Below are 16,718 nucleotides of genomic sequence, written 5' to 3' on the forward strand. Positions count from 1 at the left end.
CGCATACACAAGCAAAACGGCTTACAGTTGATTGGTAGAGCCTCATGTCTATATTTGGCTACGTATGAGTATTGCACAAACAAACAAACAGCCCTTCAACGCAGTCGAACACTGCACGTGACCATTAAGCGCGCGCCAAGCGGTAAATATATTAATAGCAAACTACCCCGCTCATCCTGCATGATTCCTTCAGCGTCCAGATTTAGCAATCCATATCAACTTCCCTACAAGAACGTCTTGCCCTTGTCACTTTGCAACCTCGCAGCATAGTCAATGGCGCCAGCCAATCGATCAAAGAAGGGTACAAGTGGCAAAAAAGGACTTACTGATAAGACCGCCTGGTTGAAACGCGGTCTGGGCAAGCAAATCGCGACTTTCGACGCCGACACACTTACCCCAGGATCAGTCCAAGTCAGCAGCGACTCCGCCTTCGAAGACGTCTGTTCCTACAGCTGGGCTCAGCGCAATCACCCATCCATCTACGTGCCCGGCGCACCTCCCCGATGGACATCTCCCACGCTCCCCGTCACCATCCCCCAAGACACAGGCGCCCACCCCATCGACCACAACGCGTGGAAGATGCCATCCTGCCCCTTCACCCCGCTCTTCTCGTCCCTGCGCACCACAAACCCTTCGTTCACCCTCCGCGACGTCGACCTCCTCGCCAACCGCAACAGCCTGCGCAAGCTCCTGGACTTCGTCGACGCCCGCGTCGGCCAGACCTTCCGCATCGACGCGACCCTCGTGCGCAACACGCTCGTGCTGCTGCGCCGCGAGCGCAGCGTCTGCGCCTTCCTGCCGCCGACAAACGGCGCACAGCACGTGTCCTTTGGGCACGGCTTCGAAGCCGCCATGACGACGCCGGCCCCGGGGCTGGAGGGGAGCACCAGCCATCACCGCAGCATCGCGTACAACTTGGGGGGACTGAAGTGCGTCGTCCAGTTCGAAGTCGACGCGTGGTACGAGGAGGAGTCGCCCGACGAGGTTGCCGATTCGACAAATGCGGAGCCCGCGGAACGGTGCGGAGAGGAGATTGAGGAGCTGCCCGGCGCCGATATCGTGGATGCCGTTGCTGGGCTTTGCCTTCGGCACGGTGCCTCGCGTGGGTCTGTCTCGACGGCCCCGAAAGCGTCGGCGTCGGGGGGGCGGCAAGGTCGCGAGAAGAAACGGGCCAGCGGTGCTCTCGAGATGTTGAAAAGCGATGTCGACTACCAGCCGCCGGGTCGGCAGCTGGCCGAGATCAAGGTGCGCAGCAAAAAGGCGTACCTGGTTTCGAAAGCCATCCCGCAGATGTGGTTTGGCCGCACGCCGTACCTCATCAGTGGTGTGCACGACGAGGGTATCTTCAGTGATATCAAGGTCGAGCGCGTTGGAGACAAGTTTCCTGAGTGGGAGGATCGGAACCAGGAGGCGTTGAAGAAGCTTGTGGGCCTCATTGCGCATATGAGAGAGTTGTTGATGGACCAGCGTCGGGAGGTGGCCGGGCGGAGCGGTGAAGAGAGCGGTGCGAGACTGGCGTGGGCGTTCACGTATGACCACAGGGTAAAGCCTGCGAGACTTGTTGTTCACGAACTGGCCAAAAAGGCGAAGGTTGCTGCAATACCTCAAGAGTATGTGCAGGCTTTCTGGGCGCAAAATTGACCGAGTTGCGCTAGTGGTCAGCAGATGACAGTTCACTTTGTTGTGCTTCAAAGAAAGTTTGATAACAACCTTAATAATGATCATATCGTTTCTTTGGTTCTTCTGGGACTCGACATTATTTTGGTAAGTCTTTGCTCCAAAAGATCGTTTTCTATGTCAAAGACGATACTGTAGGCAACCAGTGTATCCCATAATGTGGTGAATCGCGTATTTACTCTTAATATTGCTTGCAGTGGCTGCATACATAAGAAATGCAAGATTTCTGTGCCAATCAATGCTGGTTACGTCATTTGGCTCCTTTACGTCGCTATTTCCCGATTAGATTGTCGTGCGAGCAGTCTGCCAAGTTGGAGATGGAGAATATCCCGCTACTATGCGTGTGCAGCGTGCAGCCGAAGGAACCTCGCACGAGTTGCATCTCCACTGCTTTTCGCGACCGCATCTCCCAACGCACGCAACACGTCTTGGAGCAAATTAATCTGACAGACATATGTAGCTTGCTTCATCCTGTCTTTCGCAATCTCAGCGTACCATGAATCGAGGCCTACGTGGACAGTCATGTAAGGAGTGCAGACTGAAACCCCGTGGCGGGTGGCTATTGGCGCATTGTTACCTGCACCCATCGGTACCCCGCAGTCTCCTGCAATAAATCGACCGATGAAGTTCATTACTCGCGACATATGAAGGACCCAGCTCTCGTGCACAGCGGTAGAGCCAAAAACCACCAATCCCAGCCTCAGTCGAAATTCCGTGTCGCAAAGGGCGCGACAAGGCGAACGCTAGACGTTCCACCTTTTCCAACATGTCCGCAACCAATATGGAGTATGGCGTCTTCAATATACTGTGCTGACTTCCGCTGACGTTTCCCATCAGAACCTTTCAAGCTGGAACGTTCAACTTCTACATTGGCCCCGACAGGATTCATTTCATCCTGTACAAGAACCTTGTTTCTCGCTACTCGGAGCCACTTGGGAGCATGATGACCAACGGCATGAAGGAGTCCCAAGAAGGTGCTGCTTACCTAGAGCACGTGGATCCCGGGACCTTCTGCCGATTCGCCGAGTTCATCCATTCGGGCGACTATAGCACTGCAGCCCCGACCCGGGACCCTAACGCACCCTACTTCGACGGTCCCGCTCCACCTCCGGAAGATGACAGCTGGAGAGGATTTGCCTTTTCCTCGTCCAAGAAAAAGAAGAAGAAGAAGGGGAGAGGGATACCGATCGAGGAGCCAGCAGTCACAGAGTACGCTGATGAGCCACCCGCAGCTCCAGAGCCTGTTCCAGAGGAAGGGTATTGGGAGAGCGAGGCCCAAGATCCGGTCGCGATGGCAGACAGTCCACCCACACCGCCACCACCGCCACCACCACACCCGCCGCTACCTTTCCAGGTCTTAACGTCCCAACTGAAAGCACTATCGTCAGACTTAAACTATACTCAGACACTTGCCTGCCACATCTCTGTCTATCACTTCGCTGGGACCTACCTCGTTTAGGAACTCAAGGAGCTGGCCGAACGAAAGCTTTCGAGGGCGCTGAAAAATCTCGGGTGCTTTCTTCCGCGCATGGGAGACATCTGTAACATCATACGGCTCGTGTACAATCACGAAGATGGAGATACCCATCCGTCGCCGTTGCACAGCATCATTTCGGACTTCGCTACGAACTATTTCCAAGGCCTCATGGCCTCGAAGAACTTCAGGGATTTGCTTGCGGAAGGAGGGTCGTTTCCGCCGGACGTCTGTAGAAAGGTGGCACGCCTTCTGGATTAAAATGAGGTACTTATTCCTTTCATTTTCCCTAAAAGCATGATTGAGTGGTTTTGAGAGCCTTTATAGCCATGGGAGGATCTAATTGCATAGCTACTGCTCGCTCGTAAAGTTATCCACATATAAATTTGATTCGGAAGGAGTACGGGCGGTCTATAGAAAGCGCACAACCTTTTTTTTCTCGTTATAGATGGAGCGAGAGACGTGTTTCTAGTATGCTTTCCTGTCGACGTGCACTGCTTGCTTATGATAGCTGGGTTTACAATCTGTCGCCTTTTGGAGTACCGTCGAAGCTGGATAACGGTACGCTGCCAATTTGTTTCGGGTGCCATTACTTCTATTGATAAAATGTAATTAACTAAAATCATCACGCTGGCGGGGTTTGCAATGAGCTATGCCACCCTGACTCCGGTGAAACGCCAGCCCCGGAGATCCTTAAGAGTCTCCAGAAGTTAACACGAGGGGTATCGCGGCGTCGAAAAGAAGCCCGACATTTACGATATCTAAAAACAGCATGCCACTACACAGGACGACATACTATCCAAGAAGCTTCGCCGCATCTTCCTCATGACTTCGGATATGTTCGAGGAAAAAATTGGTAAAATACGGCCAGCGGACCAAAACTCGCGTCCTGCCGGTGTCTTTCAAACCCATCTTATCTTTTAGACCGACTGACGAAGCCATCACATCATGAGAATAACGCCACTGACGCGAGACAAGAGTCCACTATCCTGAGGTAGTGTTTTGGCTGACATCTAAACCTTGGCGGAACGTCGTATGATGAACTCAATGAGAGTTTCACCTCAGCGCCATTTCATTTCCGCTACTCTCCAGTCCCAGTTTTACCGACTTGGTGTTGAAGTCATGCAGCGCACTCTCTTTGAATTACGCCCGCGGTAGTCGAAAGATCAAGCGACTCCAGACTACCACCCCACTCAAAACTCCTGGGCGGCCGAATGCCCGTGCCTGGTAGTCGTGAGCTATTTCTGTAGTTAAAATGGTGCCTGAGCTTACTTCAGCTACACTAAATGTGGCATTATCTTCCTGTACCTCAGCGCCGTTACCGCAGCGCCCAACTGAGCCAAGCAAAGTATGGCGCCCCAGAGTTCGTATAATTATAGCCACCCAAGCTGTTCATCACAGGGCTGGTACTTGGCAAGCCACCACAAGACAGCCGTCCTAATAACATTGTGATCGTCAAACAAGGCGTTCTATCATGGGGTAAGGGCACGGACTTGAGACTGACTCGCAAGCCGGTGAATGACGCCACGCCAAAGCCGGCAGCTTGGCAAGGCTGAATAGTAGTAGTAGGACGTTCGACGAGTCACGATGCTCACCGACTTGAATAGAGTTGACATTCTCATTGATAGCTTTACGCTCGCTGGAGCATGCTGAGGTGTCTGGCCTTTCTCCCCTCAACGACACGATGGATGCCGGAGCCTTGTAGAAAATTACGGCTTCATCTACGCAGACAATTGACGCGCATACACGATGACAAACAACATGCATTTGGCTACGTTGAAGAATAATCATGATCAAAACAGAAGCCATGTGCTTGTGACTATTCAAACTACTCAAATGTGCTGATAGTCTTGCAGTCCACAACAACGCGAAAAAAGATGCCCACACTAGTGGGCGATATCCCAGATAATCTGTCCAGCAGCCGAAGTACATCACTCTCACAAACTCCACCTAATAAGGGCAGTCATTCGGGTCCTCGCACGCGTTCCTTCCCTTCGGGCAAGGCTTTCCCCAGCCCGTCCTCGTGTCACAGCAATCCGCATTCTGCACAACGGTTGCTGATTAGCATTCTTGACCGATGAGAGGGAGAGTTATTTTTCTCGGGGGAAAGAGGGAGGGTGGAGGAGGTCCTTACGCATTTGCTACGCGGAATGCCCACGTTGGCGCAGAAGTTCCTCTTCTCGTTCGGGTCGCGGCACGCCTGGCTCTTGGCCTGGCGGAAGCAGGCGTCCTGGCCGATCTTGCCGCCCCAGCAGCAGTTAGGGTCGGTGCTGGTGCCTATCGTGCACTGTTTTGAGGAACGCGGTTAGTAAGGGGATTGGGAGGTCGAGAGGGGGGATGCGGGGTACGGACGGCTGCGGATGCGCTGGCGGCGAGGGCGAAGGCGATGATGGCGGTGGTGAACTTCATTGTTGCTGAGGGTTGGAGGTGAATGAGTGGTCTGTAGGATGAAAGAATGGTAGTTGTTTGATGATGGCGGGGAAGAGACAGAAAGTGATAACTTTTATACTTGAACAAAGACCACTACAAGGCTCTTCTATGTCTTCCAAGGCTCTTGTTGTCTGATTCAGAAGTTGACGGTGTCAGTCCAACTGGCAACGGTGTTCTGACTTGAGGATGCCTAAACGAGCTACGGTTATTTACAGGTACGATCGCTAGCGCGCGATCTGACATAGATGGCGTCTAGATCTAAGCGCCAAAAGGGAAGGGACAAGAGTGGTAGGGCTCTTAGCGTGAAGTATGTTGTCGATCTAAAACAGGGTAATACGATGAATCGGGCCGATCCCTTGGGCTTCCAGAATACCTTATCAGTACCGACAGCTGCACTTGAACATAACCACAACAAACAGCACACCCCGGATATTGGCTATTGCACTTCAGTTGCGGGCAGCAGGGGAGGAAAAGTCTGTCTTACACCGCTGGATTACGTCAACATTTTGTGGTAGCATCGCAGACTGTCACTGTAGATATTGCTGAGACTAGTACCCGTTGAATGCGTCTGGCGTCTTGGCATCAGCCCTCCTGGTGCTGAGTATTCTTCTTTTTGGAGTGGCGCTGTTTCGTAGGGCTGTGTGGGTGGATTACAGTTCATCGCTCCCCATTCTGATCCTTGCTGAACACGAATTGTTCGGATACTATTCGTTGGAGTCGTTAGCGCCATCCCAACGTCAGTCATCGGTCTACGCAGTAGACTATCCGCCAACTCCCGCCCCCCAGGTTTCTCCCCTGCCGATCCTTGGCGCAAACAATCTATGCCCCTCTGATCAAAGCCGTTGACTCGCTTACATTGTCCATGACTTTAAATTGTAATTCCATAGAGCAGCGCTGGATATAAATAAGGCTCATTGACACTTCTTCATCACAGCATCGCTTTCACTCTCTTCTCTCCTACCAACCTCACTCATTCCAACGTCAAACACTCCATTCACTTCACTCGCAACCATGCACTTCACCGCATTCTTCACTTTCGCCCTGCTCGGCGCTGCCGCCGCCTCGCCCGTTCTCGAGGCGCGCCAGAAGGATGGCGACGTACGTTTTCAACTCCTCAACGACCAACTCCGTCATCTGTTGACTAACGACCGCAGTGCACTGATAAATACAACTGCTGCTTCTCCTCCAGAGCTGCATGCAACAGGCAGCTTGGAAGCGGCGGCAACTTCCTGACTGCCCAGATCTACTGCCCTCTCTACAAGTACTGCAAGGACTACGGCATTACCCGTGCGCAATGCGTAAGTCAAGCTGATCAAGTTTCTTTCCGAACACATACTGACGCTGCGCCAGAACGCCGATTGCTGCGACATCAAGACCGGTTGGGGTCGTGGCTGCCCTGGCAAATAAATGGGGCAAAGTGGCGCCGCTGAGGACATGGGTTGGAATAAAACCGTCGAGTCTGCAGGGTGCGGTGTCGGTGGTGCCGTTTTTATTTCACAGAGGTAGATGATACAATACTACGAGACCTCCACAATTAATGGCTCATGGAAACGTGAATGCAATTGTAGTTCCTTGTAAAACTGTGTGTACCTTTTGCTACTACTGGGCCGTAGAATAATTTTCATATCATTGCCAATAGCCATGGTAAAAAGCTTTTCGAAACAGCTAACAGTACTTACACCACACGGTGGTTTTCATCCTAAAAGGTATCCCACGTTTACACCGCAGAAGAGAACATGAGTAACTTTTCACTTGATCAGCGTATCGGACATAAACTTCTTCTCCTTCCACTAAAGCGCTGGAATGGCTACGCTATAACGCTACTCTTTCAGCTCCCTTGCTTGAGTAGATGGCGGCACTTCCCAGTTGCTCTTCTCAGGCGCCGGCTCCACCACCCCATCAGCCTCACTGCGGGAGCTTGACTCCCGATCAGCGGTCCGCTCCGCATCTTCGGCCGTCTGCGCAACTCTTTCATGCTTCTCTTCGTAGCGCATGTACACGAACGCCACAATAACGACAAGCCAGTAAAGATTGTACGACAACACCGAACCGTACGTTGCCGAGTTCTGCCATCCGAGAATGGCATTGAATATGCCCCAGCCACCGCCGCCGTTCAACTCTGGATTGCAGCAGTTGACATGCCAGACACTCTGCCGGATATCGTATGACCCAGGCCCAGAACCAGTCTCAGAGGCATCGCCACCAATGACTTTGTTCCAAGTGTTGTTTTCAAAGTACCACACAGCCCTGGAGAAGAGCCCAGCGGCGACAAGGTAGAGGAAACAGGTGGAGATGATCAGGAAAATCTGGAGCTTAGTCGAGTTCCCACCACTGCGAACTGCATCAGATGCGCATTCCAACGGACGAGAGAGAACCAGTCGAGCTTACCGATACAGGATATAGCCCACGGCGCAGCCAGCAGCCAAGCCGCAAATGACGGCCAGCGGAAACGCGGTGGCGGGAAGGCCGAGACTGACGCCGCCGACGTAAACGACCGCCTCCAGCCCCTCGCGCAGCACGGTGACGAACGGCAGCAGGAACATGGCGTACTTCTCGGCCCACCGCTTGAAGCGGGTGCGGGCATTCTCGGCGCCGGCGCTGGCCGTCGTCTTCGGCTCCAGCGCCTGCGTCAGCTTCACGCGCCACTTGGCCTGCAGCTTGTTCACGCGGAGCAGTGCGGCGCCCATGACGGAGATGATGAGCGAGGCGACGATGCCGAAGACGCCCTCCCAGATGTCTTCGGTCGAGGCGAAGTGGTCCTTGCCGTAGCCGTAGAAGGCGCCGATCATGCCGGCGCCGATGCACAGGCAGATGAAGAGGCCGAGGGCGACGCCGAGCCAGACCTGCGGGCCGTTGGTGGGTGCTGATGGCCGTGGAGGGATGCGCTTACCTGTTTGAGAAGCTTCTTGTATGTCCCAGTGTCTCCCTCGGCTCCCAGAGTCTGCTTCAGGAACGCCAGCAGGACTGAGATGACGATGACGGTTTCGAGACATTCTCGAAACACGATGAAGAAGACTGGGGAGATGTTGGTTTCGATCGGCGGATGCCGGGGTGGGAAAGGCATACATACCTGGAACAGCGAAAACGTTGACGGTCATGTTTGCAATGGAAGCGAAGAAATCGCTCGCAACAAGCAAGTTGAGAAGGCCAGAAGGGACTCTGCCGTTCAAATGCTGTGCAGCAGTGGCATGTTCCGAGGACGCGATGGACACACTTTGTCTTATCAGATGACTCGGGAAGCCGACTTCGGCCGCGGATCGGGCCAATCATTGGGCCCAAGGCAGACACGGGATGCCGAAGAGAGGGAAGGTGGTGTATCACTGGGTGGGGTCACAACCTTGTCGAAGCTTATTGCGGCCGACCCATGCGCGTGGGCTGAGGCTTGATAGGATCAAGCGTGCGCCCCAAGCTTTGCTGACCCCACCTCCGTCCGGGGGGCGTGTTGCAACTGGCCAGAAACGTTTCACCACGGGTCGATCTCCGCCTTGGGTCTGCCTTGCATTAATCTTATCAGTTCCACCTCACCTGTTCGACGGGGCCATGGGCAAATCTCTGCCTTGCTTTGATCTTATCAGTTCATCTGTCGTGTTCGCCGGCGGTCTGGCTTAACCGGGGTCCGCGTCTGCCAACCATATTCCGCCATCGCAATCACTAAAAGGAAGCCACTTGAAACCAGTCACACCGGCATTCCCGTGGGTGGACGCAAAAAAGCCGTCGGACGCGCCCCGCGTTCTCACAAAGCGCTCGTGGGCCCGCCTCGCTGCACCGCTGCGACCATTCACACCCACCATGGTCCCGTTTCCTTCTCTGCTGGCATTGCTGGCGAGCTCCTTTGCCAGCGCAGCCACGGTCAACCTCGACTGGAATGTTACGTGGACCACGGCTAACCCCGACGGCATGATGGAGCGTCCCGTGATCGGCATCAACGGTAACACACCCCAACTCACAGGTTGGCATTGCAAGCTCACTTTCCACCAGGACAGTGGCCGCTGCCAGTGCTCAATCTCACCAAAGGTGATCGGGTTATCACGAAGCTGACCAATGGGCTTGGAAACGAGACAACCAGTCTGCACTTCCACGGCTTCTACCAGAATGGCACAAACAGCATGGACGGCCCGCCAGGCGTCGTCGCGTGCGAAATCCCTCCCGGCTCCACCTTCATATACAACTTCACGGCAAGTCTGAGCGGCAAGACTCAGAAGGGCTGGCTCTGACAATTAGCAGGCCGACCAGGTGGGCACGTACTGGTACCACTCGCACACGAAAGGCCAGTATCCCGATGGTTTTAGACAGGCCCTCATCATCCAGGACCCCGACAGCCCGTACGCCGGCCAATATGACGACGAGTTCGTCATCAGCTTGTCCGATTGGTATCACGATCAAATGCCAGGACTCCTTAAGCAGTTCATCAGCGTCTCGAACCCCACCGGCGCCGAGCCCGTCCCCAAAGCCGCCCTCATTAACGATACTTCGGACTTTACCCTCGCTGTCGAGCCGGGCAAGACGTATCTCGTGCACCTGGCGAATGTCGGTGCTTTTGCCGGCCAGTACTTCTGGGTCGAAGGCCATACCATGAAGATTGTTGAGGTGGACGGCATCTGGACCGAGGCAGCTGAGGCGGACATGATCTACATTGCAAGTGCCCAGCGCTACGCCGTCCTTCTTACCACCAAGAACGACACAAGCGCAAATTTCCCGATTGTTGCCAGCATGGACACTGTAAGTTGATGTTGGACCACGTGCCCCAAATGAAACCACTGACACTCCCTCAGACCTTGTTCGACACCCTCCCGGATGACCTGAACTGGAACGCTACCGGCTGGCTCGTCTACGACGACTCGAAAGACAAGCCAAGCCCAGCCATCCTCGACGAGCTGGATCCATACGACGACTTCAACCTGACACCCACCGACGGTCTCGAGCTCTACGACGAAGCAGACTACACCATCACCCTCGACCTCACCATGGACAACCTCGGCGACGGCGCCAACTAGTACGCACCCAATCCCCACCCTTCCTCTACTCCCCCACTAACCTCCCTCCCCTCCCCCCCACAGCGCCTTCTTCAACGACATAACCTACACGCGCCCCAAAGTCCCCACCCTCTACAGCGTCCTCACCACCGGCGCCGCCGCCACCAACGCCACCATCTACGGCCACGCCACCAACCCCTTCGTCCTCCCGCACAACGCCATCATCGACATCGTCCTCAACAACGACGACACCGGGCGCCACCCCTTCCACCTACACGGCCAGTAAGCCCCCCACCCCCCCTCCGTCCCCCCGTCCCAATCTCACACGCCCGCCTCAGCGCCTTCCAAATCATCACCCGCAGCCCCGAGAACGCCGGCCACTACGCCCCCAACACCACCACCGCGTCCTTCCCCCGCACCCCCATACGGCGCGACACCGTCCTCGTGTACCCCTCGAGCAACTTCGTCCTGCGTTTCCGCGCCGACAACCCGGGCGTGTGGCTGTTCCACTGCCACATCGAGTGGCACATGGCGAGCGGGCTGGCGGCGACGCTGGTCGAGGCACCACTAGCACTCCAACACACCCTAGTCGTTCCCGACAACCACTACGAGGTGTGCAACGCCAGCGGGACATTGACGGCAGGGAACGCGGCGGGGAATGTGGGGGATGTGTGGGATTTGAGCGGGGAGAACCGCATGGTGGCGAGGTTGCCCGGGGGGTTTGAGACAAGGGGCGTGGTGGCGTTGGTGTTTAGTTGTGTGGCGGGGGCGGTGGGGATGGGGGCGGTTGCTTGGTGAGTCTCTCTCCTCCCTTTTTTTTTTTCTCACGCGAACTGGCGCTCTGTGCTGGGGTTTGGGTGGGGGTGCTTGGGTGGTTGGTGCTGACTGACTGGTGCAGGTACGGTGCTGCTCCGATTGCCAAATGAGTGGTGTGTGTGATTAGGATGCTGCGCGGTAGGAAACTAAACAAGGACTTGTTCATATAGTTCTGAGACACCTCTGTCGCCATTGAGAGAGAATCTAATTCGGCTTGCAGTGGATCGACGCTTAATTTCATGTAGACAAGTGTCACAGGTATGGAAGTGGGGGGAAAGCTTCTCATTTGTTGATCTACTTTATGTAGTCCGGGCCGACTGTGCAAAAGAGCTATTTTTCTAATGCAATTGCATGTGAGTAGCATGGACATCACGAATGACAAGCTTCAATCTTTTCCTTCCCCGCTAAAGTTATGCTCAATTGTTATTTAGATGTTGGGGTGGTCTCATTCCGACCGGAATGGGTCTGGTGCGTTTAAAGAGAGCTCCCAGCGACCTTCAGTGCTAAACCTCGCCCTAGTAAAGATGCTGCGTCATCTTGCGAGTACGAGTGACTGAACATCTTTCATGAATGTCTTGTATCTTTCCTTGAAAAAGAGCGGGGCCGGGGAAGTTTCTTTTCGAAGAATAAGGACATGGAAGTTCTTAACTACTCAGTAGTACTTATATATATCTCGTAGGAAGTACTTGGTCGCTCTATCACACTCTATTACTCATAACAATTTGTAGGGGAAATAATTATACGGCATGGAAATCTCACAACTCTGTATCATAAATGCAAAAGGCCCTCACACAACCGTGAATTCTTTTTTAAGCTACATAGCTTTTACCACCTTAACCAAGCCGAAATCTCTCCCTCTTAGTCATTGGTAGCCGTTCCCGTATCTTGGATATGGCCTTATCGGAGTTATATACACTCCCTTCCGACACTTTTATGGTTAACAGGACCACTCCAAATCGTTCTGCCACGGCGCCAGTGTTTTCGATGACTAAGCAGCAAATGGACAGCCTAGAATTGGGAAAGTGTGTACCAGACAACATAAGTGCGCTCAGCCGCCTAATTGATCTATTCCCGTTTTTGAGACTCCACTCTGAGCATGCCGCACTCCTGATAAATTCCGGGGCATCGTTTGACCCTGAGAACCGGACGTAAGGGCTCGACAAGCTGCTACCATCGGACTCATGGTCCGAGGCGAGATCGAGAGGATGAGTCCAGCCTTCAAGATGGAGGAAATGAGAAGCCGAAATTCCGGCTCCCGATGCTGAATAGGCTGGGAAGTCTTCCAATCCTAATAAGCTCTTGTTAGGATTTGTTTCCACTTGGACGCCCACGTCAAAAAACAACCTGATATCTCTGAGAAATATAGGCACACCTTTCCAACCTGCCCACGACCAGGAGGGAAAGTTATTCCGTCGAGCGACAATGGATTTTGTGCCATAAATATCACCCAGGACTGGTTCCTCGCCCCTCATAATCCACCCGAGATCAAACTGGGATTCATGGCCTAATCCATGTACGTAGTACGGAATGCCCCAGACGTGGTACACAGGAGCCACGGAACTTTCAAACATTGAAAGTACACCCAGTATCCCGTTCAAGGTATCCGAAGAGTAAGTTAATCGACGTTGAGAGTAGCGCTCAATGTTCTCAAAGATCTGCATCATTGGGTCTTGTTCAAATGAAAGGAAAGACATTGTAGCTCGTAGGTTACACCCCATGTTCTCGTGTGGAATAGGATCGTAGGTCCGCTTCCATGCAGAAGCAGGCCATTCCTCCACCATTGATTGTCGACATTCGAGAAACACATGCTGGTCTGTGAAGACCAACCTGCGTTTGGAGAGGACAAATTCTTGGAAGGTCCACCCGCGGGTGTTCCAGACCGACTTGGCTAAGAGGTCCTCGGACGCCTCGTGCAAACAATGGAGTGTGTACCTGCCAAGTCGAGCAATGGCCACATTCCTGGATGGTCGGCTCGATATTCCTGGAAGTCCGTAGCTGGGATCTTTTCCTCCGATGGCGACTATTGTGACCTCTGCCTGGCCATAGATCAAACCCATTTGTAGGATTTGGGAATGCTTTTCTCTTTCGTTGGTTTGATCAATACAATATCGATCAACCCACAAGAAGTCGATGCCTAACTCCATGGTTGCGGTCATGGCGTCAGACACGGTCTGGGGAAGGTTCTGAAGGTCGCCCACGGGAACTGATGGGGGGCCCCAAACATAGCTGAGAGCAGCGTATGTGCAGCCATCAGGAGCCGGAACAACCTCTCTCTTTTGACAATCAATGACCCTAAACCCAACCACTGTGTTGCGTTTTTCGGTTGGCGAATTGCACTGAGCGTGCGTGGTGTGGCAGATGTGGATTGATTCCTTGAACATGGAAAGATCGACAATACCGCCAATGGCCTGCGCATCCAGAACTGTGCGGGCTGGAACCTTGCATGACTTTCGCGGTTCGCGGAGGCTTATCCCCAAATTGTCTGTAATTCTGAGGACTTCCAGTTGCTCGTTTTCAGCGGCGAATTGGCCACGATCCGACAAGAAGTAGAAGTAGGCCGCATTATCCGGTACTCGGCTCTCTGCACAAATGCGGCGGGCACACTGTAGCAAGTTGCAGCAGGAGCAGGAGAGACTTGTGGTGGTATAGCTAGAAAGCCAGTCTTTGAGCGAAGAGCGCTGAGCACGCCTTTCGATAACGTCGAGAATGCGCGTTGGATACCCTTCGTTGTTGCATCGATGACACAGAGCGGTCTCGCCGCTGTGATGCACTGCAGTTGTGGGCGCAGAATGGTGTTGGTGAGAGTCAGAGGACAGCGGCATCTTTCGGGGCGGGCCGCTCTTCTGGCCCCGTTGATACCCAGGTTCGTCGTCCACCATGAGCCAATGGTGGCTTGAAAGACGGGTTGGGCGTTTGTGGTTGTTTTTGGTTGTGTACAGACAGCGGAGATATAATATGTCGCCTGTTGGCAAACATGGCAGGCAACAGCTTATCTCCCAGCAACGAGGCTGAGCTGACGACAACGCATCATCTGCACCTCGCCACCCCCACTCAGCCGGGCGAATGTATGACACAACCGACCGGTACCAAACGTCTTTCTGCCTAACGACGTTCTAAGCGGGCCTCGACGAGGAGAATACGCGCATAACCACTTTGATGCGCGAATTCGCAAATGACGTCGTCCAACAGAGTCGACAGGCCGCTTGCCTCAACTAGTGCAAATTTTCGTGGCCAAAATCACTGAAAGGTGTGAGGACGCAACCGTAGCGGCCGTGGGGGCTGTGTCTGCTTATTGTCGTACAAGCCTTTGGGATCCCTCCCTTTAACCGAGGCCAGCCTCGAGATTCGCTTCTCGTTGCGCCACCTCATCCCTCGGCTGCAACGCAAGACGAGGCAGCCAATGATATAGAGTCTTGACAGGCTTTTGGGAGCGCGCCTCAATAGCATGCAGAACTATTACAGAAGATATCATGACCTGGGTTGATGGCAGGACGAGAGGGTGCAACTCGTAAAAACATAGCTGTCCGCTCAAAGCCGTTGCTGGCTGGTACATGTCGTGGCCGGACCGCCGGGAGAAAAGTAGTGCTCCTTGCTGTGCCACTTGCCCACGTGGGGCGTGCTGTGGCGACCAAGCCAATAAAGAGCGATTGCTCTTTGGCATGTGACCAGATGCTGCTGAGTCTGACGTGGCGCATTTACAAGCACACATTTTTGTTTTCATAATTGACTGGAACTGTATCCGTTATGTAAGCCATTGATGGTGAAGCAGGATGATCGATAGGTGAAGGCTGCTGGTGGTGCTATATACCACCTGGTAGCAAACTACGCTAGTCCTAATCGATCTACATGAAGCAAACAACCCGCCGTAGCCTCACACAAAGGGAGGCCTGCCTAGCCTGCCAGTCATAATCAGAAAATGAAACACAGGCCGAATTCTCTAAAAATAAGGAATGACCACGCGAAGCACAGAGCATGAAGCCTGACTTGTTTTTGGAAACATATGTAAAATATAAACTTACCGCTTCGCCATCATAGGATGCCGACAACGCATCGGCCAAAGCTCTTATCGCCACTGTAGGTTATTCAGTTGAGAAGACTAATGGTGTGACAGCACTGGCAGAGCCACGCGAAGGTCCAGCCTCTCCTGCTGCGCCACCTCGCGTACGACCTATTCCAGTTCCAACCGAGCCAATGAGCAAAGACTACTATTTTCCAAAGTGAACAAGGTACTCCTTTCACTGTTCCCGTTTCACTCCATAACGAGACCAAAAACACTTTCATATAAGACCATATTAGCTGATGATATCACACATATCCATCAGCTTCGACTATATCACCAGTAGTAACTCGCCTTCTGTCCTAACGTGCCTTAGCTGCGGGGTGTGCGATTCGAATTTCTACTGGTTTCACAAGGGATAAAACTCTGACAGAGGCTTCAGTTGCTGAACTCCTGCTTTCGTGGCCTTTCCCCCAACTCTCCCACATGCACCTCCACCTCCTCTACCTCCACGCATCCACACCTTGGCTTGGTGTACGAGCCACAAACCGCATCTCCCACAAAGAAACCTACGACCCCACCGCCTCTCTAGCGAGCCTACGGCAGAAACACTGGTCCACCAACCACAAACCGACACCCGCATAACGCAGATATCCCCGGTGCCCCTACCAGCGGCAGGCGGTCAGCTCTGGGCTATGAGAAGCCCATCGCAGACGCACTGCAACGCATCGAAAACGCCGCCGCCTTGTCAACGACACGATTACCGGCGCCCATCGTAGTCTATCGAGGGCAGAAACGACAGATCAGCTCACAACTACTCGCTAAGCGGATTCGTTCGTGACCGGCAGGCCAAGCAGACCTCCCTTTATGAGGCTACGGCGGGTTGTTTGCTTCATGTAGATCGATTAGGACTAGCGTAGTTTGCTACCAGGTGGTGCTATAAAGCACCAGCAGCAGCCTTCACCTATCGATCATCCTGCTTCACCATCAGTTCGTTCTGAAATCATCTCGCTACCTCCCGGCCACTGAGCGCACACACTCTTGCGGCGACAGATCATACACCGGCGGCGCGAGCGGGAAGCGCTGGCCTTGCTGTCTGGTGGCTTCTTTTCCCCCAGAGTTGTTGAAGGGCTCAGCATGGACTTCAACATCGTTCAGAAAATTGCCATTGTGGTCTTGGGCCTGTCCTTCACAATCAGCCTCACCATCCCTCTTGGTCACCACTGTTTCGTAGAGTACGAGCGATCTCAGCGGAGGAAACAGCGGAGGATATCTGAGGCCGAAGCGAGAGAACGCCAGCAAAGAGAAGATCAGGAACGGCTCCTGCATGAGGTGGTGGAGGAGAGACGAA

General features: G+C 53.7%; 5 protein-coding genes across 5 annotated transcripts; 4 read left to right on the forward strand and 1 right to left on the reverse strand.

The window, feature by feature from the left end:
- Positions 1 to 273: 273 nt before the first annotated feature.
- Positions 274 to 1,641, forward strand: SLS55_010232 (uncharacterized protein; the record flags this gene model as incomplete). The annotated part of the gene is made up of 1 exon (XM_066781621.1): positions 274 to 1,641. One exon carries the CDS (start codon positions 274 to 276, stop codon positions 1,639 to 1,641), a length of 1,368 nt encoding a protein of 455 aa, XP_066627904.1.
- An 817-nt stretch (positions 1,642 to 2,458) lies between these two features.
- SLS55_010233 (uncharacterized protein) lies at positions 2,459 to 3,412 on the forward strand (the record flags this gene model as incomplete). Its single annotated transcript, XM_066781622.1, has 3 exons — positions 2,459 to 2,463; positions 2,515 to 2,962; positions 3,137 to 3,412. 3 exons carry the CDS (start codon positions 2,459 to 2,461, stop codon positions 3,410 to 3,412), a joined length of 729 nt encoding a protein of 242 aa, XP_066627905.1.
- Positions 3,413 to 6,592: 3,180 nt separating this feature from the next.
- On the forward strand, positions 6,593 to 6,988 carry SLS55_010234 (uncharacterized protein; the record flags this gene model as incomplete). Its single annotated transcript, XM_066781623.1, has 3 exons — positions 6,593 to 6,679; positions 6,790 to 6,879; positions 6,932 to 6,988. The coding sequence occupies 3 exons, from the start codon at positions 6,593 to 6,595 to the stop codon at positions 6,986 to 6,988; spliced, it is 234 nt and encodes a 77-aa protein (XP_066627906.1).
- Positions 6,989 to 7,401: 413 nt separating this feature from the next.
- Positions 7,402 to 8,679, reverse strand: FTR1 (high-affinity iron permease; the record flags this gene model as incomplete). The annotated part of the gene is made up of 4 exons (XM_066781624.1): positions 7,402 to 7,912; positions 7,970 to 8,424; positions 8,472 to 8,596; positions 8,652 to 8,679. The coding sequence occupies 4 exons, from the start codon at positions 8,677 to 8,679 to the stop codon at positions 7,402 to 7,404; spliced, it is 1,119 nt and encodes a 372-aa protein (XP_066627907.1).
- A 691-nt stretch (positions 8,680 to 9,370) lies between these two features.
- SLS55_010236 (uncharacterized protein) lies at positions 9,371 to 11,480 on the forward strand (the record flags this gene model as incomplete). The annotated part of the gene is made up of 7 exons (XM_066781625.1): positions 9,371 to 9,509; positions 9,560 to 9,708; positions 9,806 to 10,300; positions 10,354 to 10,574; positions 10,639 to 10,836; positions 10,893 to 11,225; positions 11,453 to 11,480. 7 exons carry the CDS (start codon positions 9,371 to 9,373, stop codon positions 11,478 to 11,480), a joined length of 1,563 nt encoding a protein of 520 aa, XP_066627908.1.
- Positions 11,481 to 16,718: the final 5,238 nt, after the last annotated feature.

The sequence above is a fragment of the Diplodia seriata genome (genome assembly GCF_021436955.1).
Source record: "Diplodia seriata strain FDS-637 chromosome Unknown scaffold_12, whole genome shotgun sequence".
In the NCBI taxonomy this organism is placed as follows: Eukaryota; Fungi; Ascomycota; class Dothideomycetes; order Botryosphaeriales; family Botryosphaeriaceae; genus Diplodia; species Diplodia seriata.